At 40.5% G+C, this 14,131-nt stretch overlaps 1 protein-coding gene across 2 annotated transcripts in view; it reads left to right on the top strand.

The window, feature by feature from the left end:
* Nucleotides 1-14,131, top strand: part of TRIP11 (thyroid hormone receptor interactor 11) — a 62,948-nt gene that overhangs the window by 1,165 nt on the left and 47,652 nt on the right. Inside the window, exons 1-4 of one of the 2 annotated variants that reach the window (XM_045822010.1) lie at nt 1,741-1,843; nt 2,746-2,807; nt 7,286-7,396; nt 12,225-12,500. In XM_045822010.1, coding sequence (XP_045677966.1) covers nt 1,786-1,843; nt 2,746-2,807; nt 7,286-7,396; nt 12,225-12,500 — 507 coding nt within the window. In that variant the 5' untranslated portion in view covers nt 1,741-1,785. Of the gene's footprint in view, nt 1-1,740; nt 1,844-2,745; nt 2,808-7,285; nt 7,397-12,224; nt 12,501-14,131 lie in introns of those variants that run through there. The other variant, XM_045822009.1, reaches the window with a different exon arrangement.

Here is a 14,131-nt window from a genome sequence, read left to right as displayed (position 1 = left end):
CCGGGAAGGGTGGGAGTGGGAAGGAAAGGGTCACGTGTGCCAGGACAGTCAGAAGCAGAGAAGGGCTGGATGACGCGGGAAGTGACCGATCTCTCCTTGACTCCTGCAGAGGGGAAAACAGTTGCCAGTTCCTTTGACCCTAAACAAGAAACATGCTGAATGTCCTGCAGGCTTTTCAGGTGGAATTCACTTTGTTCTTCCCACCAAACATGTTCCTGCGTTCTCATTCCTAATGGGTTCGCCATCTACCAGCCTGCGAAAGTAGAAATCTTTGTCATTTTTGCTTTGTCTCTTTTTTCATCTCTTCCCATTGGTCACCAAAGCTTGTTCATCCTGTGCCAAAATTTTCTTTTATTTGTACTTTCCTTTATTCCTCCTACTTCCTGAGTTTGTAGCCCCATTATTTTTTCCACACACTATTTTTCTTTCCCGTCCTGTCATCCCCACTCCACTCCATTTTCTGTTGTGCCAGTTACTCTTCTAAAAACTAATGCACTTTAGAATCTCTTGACCGTATTATTATGGGATAAAACTCAAACCTCTTAGTTTTGGGAGGCCAAAAACCTATCCATGCTGGGTTCAACCCACCCTTTCCAGTCTTACCTCTTGTTCCCTCCCCTTCTCTTCCAGGTGCCCAGTGTAAGCACGTAACATTCACACGCATGCTGGCACCCAGCGCTTAGGCCACATGGGACTGTGTGTGCCCGCACAACTTCAAGCCGCTGTAGGGGCAGCCTTTCCTTTCCTGCTTCCTCCTCTGACCTTCTGTGCCCAGCAAGTATTTTTTCCTGCATGACCTTGCTCCCATGTCAGGTAGTTAGTGAGACCATTCTGACTCCACGGCAGGTGGAGTGGGTTGCAGGGGATCAGTGTTCTAACAAAACTTTGTGGAACTCTCTCTGACAGCACTCACCTTGTCGAGTTATAATTTATCTCTTTCCTTGATGCCCAGGTACTGTATTTTATTTATCCGTATATTACCAGTATGTGGCATGTTTCTTGGTACTTAGTAGATGCTCAGTAAAAATTGCTCAGCGACTGAAGATCTGCAAAGTTGCTTAGTGCTTTTGTTTTCCTTTGTATTAAAAGGAGACTTGCTTAACACCTAATTAATTTATTGATTCTGTAAATCATTTAAAAACAGGGTCAGAGTACAGTTCATTTATTCATACAACAAGTATTTATTGAGTATGTATTCAGTATCACCAGTGAACAAGATAATAGTTCCAAAACAGCACTGTTGGTACAGCTGTTTACATATTTACAGTATCAGAAAGTTGCTGTTCTACCAAACTAACACTGTGCTGATTTATTTGAGGTTAGGAAGCTGAGATTTTAAGTCAGACATGGGTTGAAATTCTATTTCCACGCATTGCAGATTGTGGGATCTTGGCCAGTTATGGGGTACTTAACCTCTTACCAGGCAGGGTCCTCCTGGTCTGTTAGATAGGGGTGCTCAGACCTGTCAGGAGGTGGGCAGGGTTAAATAAAACCGTGAGTGGAAAATGCCCAGCACTGGGCCTGCAAGTAGTAAGTGTTAATGGACAGTAGTGTTGTTCTGTTTTCTTTCACGGAGGAAGACTTTTTTTGTCCTGTATAACATCTCCCCTTTATTCTTAAAAAGACCAGGTTTTTTTTTGGGGGGGGCTGGTGAGAGGAGGTCTACATTAACCATTTTTATCCCTCTTTGATCGATTGCTGCCTCTATAGTTACCTTCCTGAACAGATTAGACTGTAATTTGCCCTCTTCAGAGTAGCAATTAGTCTGTCAGAGTTTTCAGCAAGATGTATCAACAATCACAGAAGCAGCCCCACCTGGTGATTTTCAACACAAGAAGAGTAGGTTAGTCTCTTTTATTGAATGCCACTTGTATTTTCTTTTGATTTAAACTATAATTCAGAGAACTTATTTTATAGTATTAAAGTGCTATGAGTGCCCTGGCTGGTATAGGTCAGTGAATTGAGCGCGGGCTTCAAACCAAAGGGTCTCTGGTTCGATTCCCAGTCAGGGTACATGCCCGGGTTGCAGGCCAGTCCCCAGTGGGGGCCACATGAGAGTCAACCACACACTGATGTTTCTCTCCCTCTCTTTCTCCCTCCCTTCCCCTGTCTCTAAAAATAAATAAATAAAATCTTTTTAGAAAGTGCTGTAAGTAATGAAAAATACTAGTATTAAGAAAAAAACCTATTGTGGATGATGATTTTTCTGGCAGCATCAGTGGTGCCATGTTGCCACTGCTGACTTCTGACTCTTCTTTTAAATGAAAATGTACAAAGCCAGACTGTTATTCCCATTTTAAATAAATTGTGTCTATGGTATTTGAAACGAGTGTTCTTTTAGTGTATTTGTATCCCTTGTTTATGGGTCATTAAGTATTTGACAGTGCTGGGAGCAGAAGACGTTAGAAATAGGGCTTAACCCCAGTTGCGTAAGTTTCATCCAAACAGAGAGATTTACTTTGTAAAACTTAATTTCCCCAATTTTAATGAACACTTCCAAGGGATAAAGGTAGACATCCTGGGGGATAGAAGGCAGACAAAGAGGATGCTCCTTGTCACAGCAGAACATCTGTGGCCGCAGAAGGCTGTGATAAAATCAGGTGATACTTATCTTTTGGATGTGTTCGCAGGTCAGTGTGCCATTCTATTTAAAGCTCAGTGAAATATATTTCCCTTAAAATGCCTGTTTATTAACTTATATGGTGTTGATCACATATTCAATATGTGCTGCTATTTCTTTTGTAGCAAAATTACCTAATTCTATAAGAAAGGAAATTGAAGCCACTGTTACAATCTTGCGATCAGAGGTAAGGAAAATTAAAGACTACTATTAAACTTAGATTTTTCTTTTTCTAAGCCGTGATAGTTACTTGTGCTTTATTTTGGTCTTCTCTTTTTAATGCTCTGCTTACCACTCTTTATCTCTTGCTCTTCATATAAATTTTTTAAAGCATTATCATCTTCCTTTGGATGAAGGATATATTTACATTGTTACTTTGCTATTCGATGTACTCATCTTTGCTTCTACATGCTAGAAGTAAGAAAACTGCCAAATATAGAAATACTAGTGGCAACAATTTATCATTGCCTAGGATTAACTCTGTTTTAATAGTGTTCCATAATTGCAGTACTACCTCTATTGAAGTATAATGTGAAGAATGCAGTTCTGTTAATCTAGAGCTTTTTAATCCCCTAACATTAAAAAAATGTGATATTTATATACAAAGAAGTTAATAATATAGGAATAGCAAATTAATTTTCTCATCTTTTTCATTATTAGTCAGTGCCTCATGGTGACTAGTTTGGACATTGTACTTAATAGGGATGAGGAGAACTTGGAAAGGGTTCAAAGGAAGGCCGTCAAGACACGGAAGGACTTAGAGTGGGATCCGCTGGAAAGCCCTGGACTCAGTGCTTTAGCCTTTGGGTGAGAGCAGTGAGGGAACACTTAGTAGGAGGTCAGCCAAAGATATTCTTAGGGAACTGTGGTAAGCACGTTTTCCTATTTGGTAAGCCCATAAAGAGAAAACTGAATTTAAATATAAGAAAATACTTAATTACAAGAAGCATTTTTAAGCTCTGGTCTAGATTACCAAGATGAGATTGGGGAATTTGAAAGCAGAGGGACTGCTCAAGAGGAACTGCAGTGGTAGTCACCTCAGTAGAAAGAAGATGGCAGTTTTTGGTGGCACCGAAGAGACCTTGGCTGTAATTACCTGATAAATAGGTGCTTTAGTGACAGATGAACTAGTAGCTTCTTTCTTTGTGAGGCTGAGATAGGAAATTGTTCCCGTAGTCCCTAGAGAAATCTTTACTACGGGCTCACCAAGAAAAACTGTGTCCAAGACGTGTAGTGGCATTCATTTGGGTACACTTGCCAGTGTACATCTGGGGGGGCGGGGGCAGTAAGTGGGGTTAACCTGCTTGATGGGGGCCTGCTCTGCACTGAGCCTGAGAAGGCAGACGGAAGTCTTCTGTCCCTCTTGGATGTCAGGGCTGATCTCTCACAGTGCTGTCACTGTACTACACGGCAAATGTGATTCTGGTGTTTAGAAATATGTATTTGTAGTGTAACACATCCCCAAATGAAAGCCAGCTTCCTCATTTGCTGCTTATTCAAAGTAATGTGAGCTACCTGATTACTAGAGGAAAACAGACTGTTGGACTTCCCAAGGGCTTTATTTAAAGGTGACTTAAACCATACGTGATTCTTGCCGTAAGGCAGCACACCAGCGTTTCACCCCCCGCGCCCCGGTGTGACTGTGCGATGAGAGGATAAGGTGAAGGCGTGACCGAAGCTGTCGGGAGGCGGACGATATGGCATTCTGTTTAGAAGGTCTTCGGATAGACAGAGGGCGCTGTGCATCCCACAGGAAGTTAGGTTTGCGCACAGGTGTTAATATTTGAAGGTGACTGAATTCATTGGGTTTCTTTAGTTGCAAGTAACGGCAACCAGTCTGAGCATATTTAACCCTCTATGCCAAGAAAAATACTTCTTACATGTGCCATCTGGATCCAATGGGCTCTTTCAGCTTTTTGATATCAAATCACTTAAGAAGTAATTTACAGAAGTAAGAATAAAGTTGTAGTGAAAAACTTTATTACACATTTTAATAAGAACTTACATGTAGCAAATCCACATTTTTATTCTGTATGCCTCTGGTTTTAAAAACATACTCAAAATAGGCAAGGTTCTTTGAATGTGGTTTACTGCTTATTAATTCTCATGCCTGAACTGGGGTATATCTTACCTTGTAAATACTGGGTCTAGATTCACTTACATTCCTCATAGACTGTAGCTGGCCACTACTTCCTGCCCTTTCCCTCTGCTTGTGTCGTTAAACCCAGTACCTTTGGAAACTAATGGCTCAGGGTTTTGTTGAAGAGGCGTGTTGTCTTTGCTCCATAACTGCGAAGCATTTTTATTCTTAGACTTAGAAATACCGATTTAAGTGATCGGTCCTCTGATTTCTGTTCATTTTCGTGTTACCCCTTTCCTCCCGATCACCTGTCTTCAGCGTTCGGCTGTGTATGAAGGTGTCAGGTAAGCGTGCAGGTGCTCACAATGGGAGATGCTGTCGCTTACCCGTCTAGTGCAGTGGGGAAGGTTCAGGTCCTTGTCAGAAACTGTCGTGAGATAAAATCTTCTTACGACGAGAACGCTGTATTTCCTTTTTGTTCTTAGGAATGCATTGCTCACTCATCAATTCTTGAGTTCCAGAAAGCTTCCCAGAGTGTTGTTATTTGAAGACCTGGCTGAGATTTTGCCTCCACACTCAGTTTCACTCCAGCCGTTAGGCTCTGGAGTGCACTTTGCTGTCTCTCTGCACCATTCTTAGTTGTGTGATAGTTGTTTTATATTTTTCTGTTTTCCTCTATTTGTTGAAAATGAAAAATCTGAATTTTCACCTGTGTTCAATGAAACACACACACACACACTACAAAGATGATATCTCCAGAGACCTTTTATCTTTTTAAAAAGGTGAAAGATTTATACAGTCTGAAGAGAAACCAGAGAAAAGTTATGAGTATCAATCCTTTTAGATAGTTAGGACTACTCAGAAAAGAAACTCACAAGCTCAAAACTTTATAATAAAGTTTTATAAACTTTTTATAATAAAAATCAAATTGGTTCCAGTAGACCTCGATGGTGTAACTGGGGTTAAGCAGGGTGGAATAATGTAAGGATATGAGCATCTCATGGGTCCCAAGCACAGAAATTATGGCCAGTTTTTAGGAAGGGGCTGCACCCAGAACTGGAGGCCGTCAGGAATCCTCCTCTCTCGTTACTGCTCCTCTCTGCTTGTCTTTTGGAGTGTTTGTTCTCTCTTCCTCTCAGACTAGCCCCTCTGTCCCACATTCTGCCGAACAGAAAGCAGAAAGCGGCCGTGATGGCTCCTGCTGCGCTGTGGGTCCGCCCCCTGGAGAGGAACTCTCTTTCATGTCCTTGGTCAACCTTTCTGACTCTCAGAGCTGAGGTCATGGGGGGAGACAACCAGTTAGGTATTGGCAAGTTGAAAGTCTTTGGGTTCTAGTTATTAGTCATAGTTACAAAGTAGCTGTAGGTATTTTATTTAAAAAGCCTAGAGTGGATTTTTATGAGTAGGTTTTGGCTTCACTATATTGCATCGCTTCAGTTGTACGCGGTGTTTTTCTTGTTGACAGAAAATCGTGTAAAAGCAGCCAGTAGAATAGAAAGTGATTAGTTGTGTGAACGTTGGTCCTCTTTCTTGTTAATATTTCTTTCAGGTAACCAAGGTCTGTGTTAGATTTCTGGAGATAGGCTCCCGAAGTAAGATTTGTGTATGTAGGAATTTTTCCATTTACTCCACTGATTTTCTCTGGGAATTCATATAATCTTCCTGAATCACAGTTTTTACATCTATCAATACAAAAAATTCCTGGAATTTAAGAAGAAGACATGTGACCTTTTAGCAGCAGCTTTCTTTCCCACCATCAGTGTCCTTATTCTCAGTTATCATTATTAAATTGTAGATACATCGTATTAGCAGAATTCTTAGTAAATTATTACCTGTAATAATTTGTAAATTCCTTTCTGCAGAAAGTTTTAGTGTCCCATTTCTCTTGCTCCATTGTGTGCTACTTATTAAAATTTCAGAGAATGATAATATAAAATTATCTTTAGGTATATAAAACTTAAGTATTTTTTTCACATAGGTCAACATGTTTAGACAGTGGACTGTGACGTCTGGACTCACTGAAGCACTCCTAGAATACTCTGTGCACGTCTAACTGCAGTTTTACACACCAAGTAGCTTACACGTTGGCTTGTGTGGGGGCGCCTCGGGGCCCCTGGGGGTCAGGGAGGCAAGTGATACAAGTCTTTGGCCTCCTGTCTGTACTTAAGCCAAAAGGTTTTTTAAAAAACAATTCTTTTAAAAAGTTCTGTTTGGGGACAAAACAAAAGTTTAAGCGTGTAATCAAGCCCATTCGTTTACCAGCCATGCACTGCCCGCGGCCTGCTAGACACTGGGCAGGCAGAGATGGGGAGGCAGGGTCAGTGGCTTCTTCTCAGCAAAGAGTCAAAGTGAGGAAGTTTTCTGTTTTTACTTCGGTTCAGAATTATGCATAATCTCTATAAACATGCTTATTACACTAGTAACTTTAATTAAAAGTGTATTTTGAAGGCCAGAATTTTGTCAGACCTGTATTTTACATCTTTTTTTCGGTATGAAGCAGTGTTTTTCATAATGCCATGCATATAACTGTTACATGTTTTATGTTTTAGTCTTTTTGTTGAAAATACTTTTTTCTTTGCTTCTAGAATGAACGGCTTAAGAAACTTTGTACTGATCTGGAGGAGAAGCTTGAAGCTTCAGAACTTCAAATAAAGCATCAGTCAGCAAGTTATCGAAATCAACTACAACAAAAGGAGGTAAAGGCCATTAACAATCACTCCGTGCTTGTTTCACACTAAGGTATTTAGGAAGTTTTTTAAGAGTTATAATAGAAATCAAGCTGTATTTAGGCTTCTGGCTAAGACGAAGGCATAGGTCACTGCACACTTCACTTCCTCACACAACCAAAAGAAGGATAACAACCAATTAAAAAAAAAAATCAGAACTGCCAGAAAATTGAACTGTATGGAAGTCCAACAACCAAGAAGTTAAAGAAGAAACATTCATCTAGACCGGTAGGAGGGGTGGAGATGGGCAGCTGAGGTGGGGGCAGGGGAGGCCCAGCAAGGTGATGGCTGGCGGACCAGGTGGTCCCACATTCGCCTGTGGATAAACCAGGAGGAACAACCGGGGACGGAGACAGACAGCACAACCCAGGGTTGCAGTGCTGGGAAAAGAACATTTCCAAACTTCTGGCTGTAAAACCCTGTAGGGGTTGTGGTGGTGGGAGAAACTGTCAGTCTCATAGGAGAGTCCACTGGAGGGATCCATGGGGTCCTAGAATGTAGACAAGCCCACCCACCCAGAAATCAGCACCAGAAGGACCCAATTCATTTGCGGGTAGCAGGAAAAGTTACTGAAAGCTGGCTGAGAGCTGAGCAAGTGGCATTGTTTCCTCTCAGACCCCTCCTCCACATACAGCACCACAACGCAGCCATGTGGGTTGCCCTGCCCTGGTGAATACCTAAGGCTCCACCCCTTAGAATGTAACAGGTGCACTGAGACAAAGAAATACGGCCTAAATGAAAGAACACATCAAAGCTCTAGAATAAGAACTAAGTAACAAGGAGATAGCCAACCTATCAGATGCAGAGTTCAATACACTGGTAATCAGGATGCTCACAGAAATGATTAAGTATGGTTGCAAAATAAAGGAAGAAGTTAAGGCTATGCAAAGTGAAATAAAGCAAAATATACAGGGAGCCAACAGTGAAGGGAAGGAAACTGGGACTCAGATCAACGATTTGGAGCAGAAGGAAGAAATAAAACATTCAACCAGAACAGAATGAAGAAACAAGAATTCAAAAAGTGAGGAAAGGGTTAGGAAACTCTGGGACAACTTTAAATGTTCCAACATCAGAATCATAGGGGTGCCAGAAGGAGGAGAGGAAAAGCAAGGAATTGAAAACTTATTTGAAAAAACAATGAAAGAAAACTTTCCCAATGTGACAAAGGAAATAGATGTCCAGGAAGTCCAAGAAGCTCATAGAGTCCAAAAAAGTTGGACCCAAAGAGGAACACACCAAGAAACATCATAATTAATTTACCTAAGATTAAAGATAAGGAGAGAATCTTAAAAGCAGCAAGAGAAAAGGAGTTACCTACAAAGGAGTTGCTATAAGTCTATCAGCTGATTTCTCAAAAGAAACCTTGCAGGCAAGAAGGGGCTGGAAAGAAGTATTCCAATTCATGAAAGGCAAGGACCTACATCCAAGATTACTGTATCCAGCAAAGCTCACATTTAGAATGGAAGGGCAGATAAAGTGCTTCCCAGATAAGGTCAAGTTAAAGGAGTTCATCATCACCAAGCCCTTATTATATGAAATGTTAAAGGAATTTAAGTAAAAGAAGAGCAAAAATATGAACAGTAAAATGACAACAAACTCACAACTATCAGCAACCGAACCTAAAATAAAAACAAACTAAGCAAACAACTAGAACAGCAAGAGAATCACAGAAATGGAGATCACATGGAGGGTTATCAGTGGGTAGGAGGAGGGGAGAGCATGGGGAAAATGGTACGGGGAGTAAGAAGCATAATTGGTAGATGGGGAGAGAAGCCAAAGAACTTATATATATATATGACCCATGGACAAGAACTAAGGCAGGGAGTGCTGGAGGGAACGGGGGGAGGGGGGTGGGTACAGGGTGGAGGGGGATGAAGGGGAAGAAAAAGATGGGATAACTATAATAGCATAATCAATGAGACATACTTTTAAAAAAGGGGGGAAGAAAAGAAATCAAGCTTTATTTAGATCCATGGAAACATTGAAAGGTTTGTTGAAGTTAATAATTACCAATGCAGTTTAATATGACTAATTTAAGAAGAACTCTGTAAGGTTTCTATTCTGTTCATGTTACATAAACTGACCTTTGTGGAGTTTAATTTCTGCTTTCCAAAAGAAAAAAAGTCTTTGTATAAAATATCTTTAGGCATCTGTTGCTTATAATTTCTCATTTTATGAAACCTGATTTCTCATCTATTTACCTGAAGTTGTTTGAAATCAGCATGATCATTGCTAATTTTAATTACAAGTATTAACATATACTGTATTGACATTTACTTGCTTTACTTGATTTTCTATGGGAAAACAATATTGAGTGTTTATAGTTTACTTATACTGTTCTATAAACTTTTTCCCCTTTAGTTTGATAGAAATAGCTGTTTTAGAATTGGCTTTTCTTCGCAGTGCCAATAATAGATATGTATAATACGATATAACTAATGTTATCATGATTCTTTAAACAGACTGTGTCTATGTGTTTCATGCTATTGTTGAATTCTTTTAATGTTCAGCACGTAACTGGAATTTAGTAAACACTTCTGTTGAATTGAACCATTTCTTGTATCATTACCCAGATCATTTGGGTGTTCTTCATTTTGTTAATTAAGTGTTCATTCGACCATAAATTCATAATTAGGTTTTTAAAATGTAGATGCACTGAATTTTATTCCTTTAGTGACATATCAAGATGAAAAATGAAAGCAAACCATGTTAAAGATAAATATAAACATTTAAAGAAGAGCTTAGTTTTAAATCTGTTGGGAATTTCATAAAATAAAATGAATTATTACAAAAAGTGAATGTAAAAAAGCAAAACTACAAGTTTAAATTAAAGATGAAAGCCCACCTTTTAATTTTAAGACTCAACAGCTATAAAATTACTCTGTTAAATTGCTTTAAAATGTTTAAGTCTCACTGTTTCAGTTTCTGTACTTTTCATGGACAGGGAGCAAACAGTCACGGTGTCGGTCCAGCGACCATGCTGAGCAGAACCGACTGACAGATACCACAGTAGAGCAGTGGTTCCCCCCCAGGGGCCTGTAGCTGAATCACGTGACACTGAAAAAATACACATGCTTGTGTTTTTCAGCAGATTCTGATTTAGTGTACTGGGAAATGCCTGGTACTGGTATTTTTTGAAAATTCCGTAGGCAGTTCTGATACTTAAATCCTAATGGAAAATGCTGCTGTGGAAAACTTGGGCATTCATGTTGCACTGAACTATTGGTATTAGAAGGCGAATGAAGCATTCAGGTTTAGAGACGCCTCTTTGGCACTGGAGCTTACGTTTTTTTAACTTACAGCTTGGTATAAAGGTCTGTTGTGTAAAGAGAACTCTCTTTGTATTACAGCTACCTTTGGGAAAATCGTGGGTTTTGGAACTTGTATTAGAACGGAAGATAATATATTCATATGCTTTAGCAGAATGGTTCGTTCTGCTGTTTTCTGGATGCATTTGCTGTCCTCACTGTGATGTTCACACTCCCTAAAGATGCAGTTTGCCTCCTGTCATTTGTGGGAGTGGAAGAAATCCCCGTGCTACTGTAAACCTCCGCTAGAGAGGGAACTCGGACGTGAAAAGGCTGTTTGTTGTGACATTTGGCAGAGTTGTGTTTGTTTTTTGTCTAGTTGCTTGACATTACACTCGTAGAAATACTGTATTACTGGCTGGCTTGTCTCTTCACTCTCCAAGTTTCCTTACTTGTGGCAGGGTGTCTTCTGGACCGGCTCGAATATTTTACAAAGCTTAATTTAGGTCTCTCTAGCTTACATCTCTATTTTGTGTAAGAATACTTGTGGCATTGTGGTTAAACCCTGTGTTCATAACTTCTTTTGGACAATGACTTGTCAAAACTGTGCTTGCAGTTTTAGAATGTTTATACTGTTCTCTCCCCGAGGAAAGTCAAATTTTCACTGGCTTCTCTGCTGAGGCTAAAGCCAAAGCCTCTCTCTTTCTTTCTTTTTTAAGATTTTATTTATTTTTTTAGAGGGCAAGGGAGGGAGAGAGGAAGAGAAACATCGATATGTGAGAGAAACATTGATTGGTTGCCTCTCACACACCCCCAACCAGGGACCCAGCCTGCGCCCTGTGCACGTGCAGGCTGGTGCTCAGCCCCCGGCGCCACACCAGCCAGAGCCAAGGCCTTCCCAGTGCATGATTTCCTTCGAAGACTCACTTTACTCATAACCACAGGTCACTGAGTCATCTGAGAAGACCGGAGATCAAGGCTCCTCGCTGCGCAGTACAGACCTCTGCAAACTTACTGTGCTGCACATTACTATGCAAAGTTACTAGTTAAAATGCATGTGCATTTTAATCCTCAGTCCAGCCGCAATCAGTTACAGAAGGTTCTTCCAATAGCTGTTTTCTTGAGATGTTTTCAAGAAACTTTTCAGTGCGTAGGCTGACTCAGCTTTCACTTTCTCATCATTTGAGGTTTGGTAATCACAAACAGAACTCTGAGAAATTGCCTGTCCTACCTGATACGTAGAAGATAGTAAACCCATGTTTGATGAGGAGTTCATTGCTTCAGTTACCATATGAGTGAAATTCTCATATCCATATTTAAAACATTGTCTATGCTTTAACTATGGTAATTCTGTTTGTTTTTTAAATAGAAATGTCATGGTTAGTATGTTATATAACAGAAGTCTTGAATGCAGTTGACAGTACCATTGGATAGAGTTAACATTGCATAATGTTGAATAAATTATAACTTCATATTAATAAAACTTAATATTAATAAAATGTGCTTATTTTTAAAGTGCCTTCTCTAAAGTGTGGGTTATTCATATACAGGTGGAAATTAGTCATCTTAAAGCGAGACAGATCACACTGCAGGACCAGCTGCAGAAGCTGCAGTCAGCCGCTCACTCTGTGAGTTCGGGAGCGGGCGGCGGGCCAGCAGCCGCCGCCTCTCCATTCGGCTACGGCATCGGCCACCACGCCTCAGCCTTCCATGACGATGTCATAGACTTCGGCGACATAATTTCATCACAACAAGAGATAAACAGACTGTCAAATGAAATTTCAAGACTTGAATCTGAAGTCGGACATTGGAGACACGTTGCTCAGGTAGTAAACGTTCCGTGAACCTTTGGAAACTGGGAGTGAGTGGAAGTGCTGGTGCTGTGCATGCGTGGGGCTTGTGGCGTCAGAAGGAACTCTGGAGCGGGAAATTGGAACCTGTGTTCTACTTCTGCCAGTAACTTTCTAAGTGATTTTAATCAGGACATCTTTGTCTCAGCCTCGGTTTCTCCCTCTGCACAATATTTAGAATAAATCTTCAAAATAAAAATGGAGGTGTGTGGTTGAACCGGCACCTTTTGCCCTGGAGTCCTCAGGCCTCACTGGTGAAAAGCAGGGCTCCCAGACCGAGATGTGAACTGCTCTCCTGGGCACTGTCTGAGGCGCCTGTTCGCATTGGTTATGTGTGAAATGAAAAGCTGATCATTGGTATCACAAATTTATTAAACTATTGATGTTGTTTCTCATGGCTTCGAAATCAAATCCTTGCTATTTTGTTTTATATATATTACTAAGGTTGTTAACAGACATGAGATTAAAAATAAATTGGGACATTGTATGAATTTAATTTCATCAGTGTAGAGAAAAATAAACTATATAAGTAAAGGTATTATTTTCTGTCTTTTTGTGAGCATAATGTAATTGTGGAAAGGAGACGTCTTCCTAATTAAAACGATCTCCTTGCTTCCCAAGTGGCTAGACATTCCTGATACCCAGAATAAATCAGGAGAGCCCTGGCCGGGTGGTGGCTCATTCGGCTGGAGCGTCGTCTTGTGCACCAAAAGCTTGTGGGCTCTCGTTTCTGTCAGGGCACATCCCTGGGTTGTGAGTTCAGTCCCCGGTTGGGGCGTGTACGGGAGGGGCCCGTCAGTGTTTCTCTCAACCATTGTCTCTCTGGCTCCCTCCCTCCCTCTCTCCTTCCTCTCTCTAAAGTCAGTGAGAAACATGTCCCCGGGTAGGCATAAAAAATAATAAATAAATTAGTCTAGAGAGAATGATCTGTCTATTCATCTTATCTCTGAACACATTGTTATTAAACTTCGTATGGGTAAGACTAACCTGGGGAGCTTGATAATATTGTAGATTCCCCTTCCTCCCTTCAGAGATTAGGATTTTGTAGCCTGTTTTGGATCATTGGAAACTGCATTCAAACAAATAAATACCCTGGGTGATTCTGACGAGGAATCCATTTTAAGAAACATTGCCTGGGGTAAGGTTTGTAAGGAAGAGATGGATGTTTTGTGTGCATGCCTTGAATGCCCACTATACCCCGGACCTGTACTGGGGTATAAAGGTGAGAGCATAAAGGCGACCTTTCAGGAAACTTAGTTTTCTAGCATGGCATAATCAAAGTTATAATTTACACGGTGTTTTCATATATACTATTCCAATATATGTTATATTACTCTATTTTTAAATTAATATTCTTATTGGTTATGTTATTATAGATGTCCCATTTTTTTTCTCCCATTTATTCCCCTCTGCTCTGTTTATTCCCCAGCCCCTCCCACCAGGAGGTCCTTGCCTTTCACAACTTGGAATACTTCTTTCCAGCCCCTTCTTTCCTGCAAGGTCTCTTTTGAGAAATCAGCTGATAAACTTATGGCAACTCCTTTGTAGGTAACTCTCTCCTTTTCTCTTGCTGCTCTTAAGATTTTGTCCTTATCTTTAATTTTGGC

This window comes from Phyllostomus hastatus, unplaced genomic scaffold (assembly GCF_019186645.2).
Source record: "Phyllostomus hastatus isolate PE091 unplaced genomic scaffold, TTU_PhHast_1.1 phas_scaffold_501, whole genome shotgun sequence".
NCBI classification, from domain to species: domain Eukaryota; kingdom Metazoa; phylum Chordata; class Mammalia; order Chiroptera; family Phyllostomidae; genus Phyllostomus; species Phyllostomus hastatus.
Note: the sequence above shows the minus strand (reverse complement) of the source record. Positions and strands in the feature narration are given on the sequence as shown.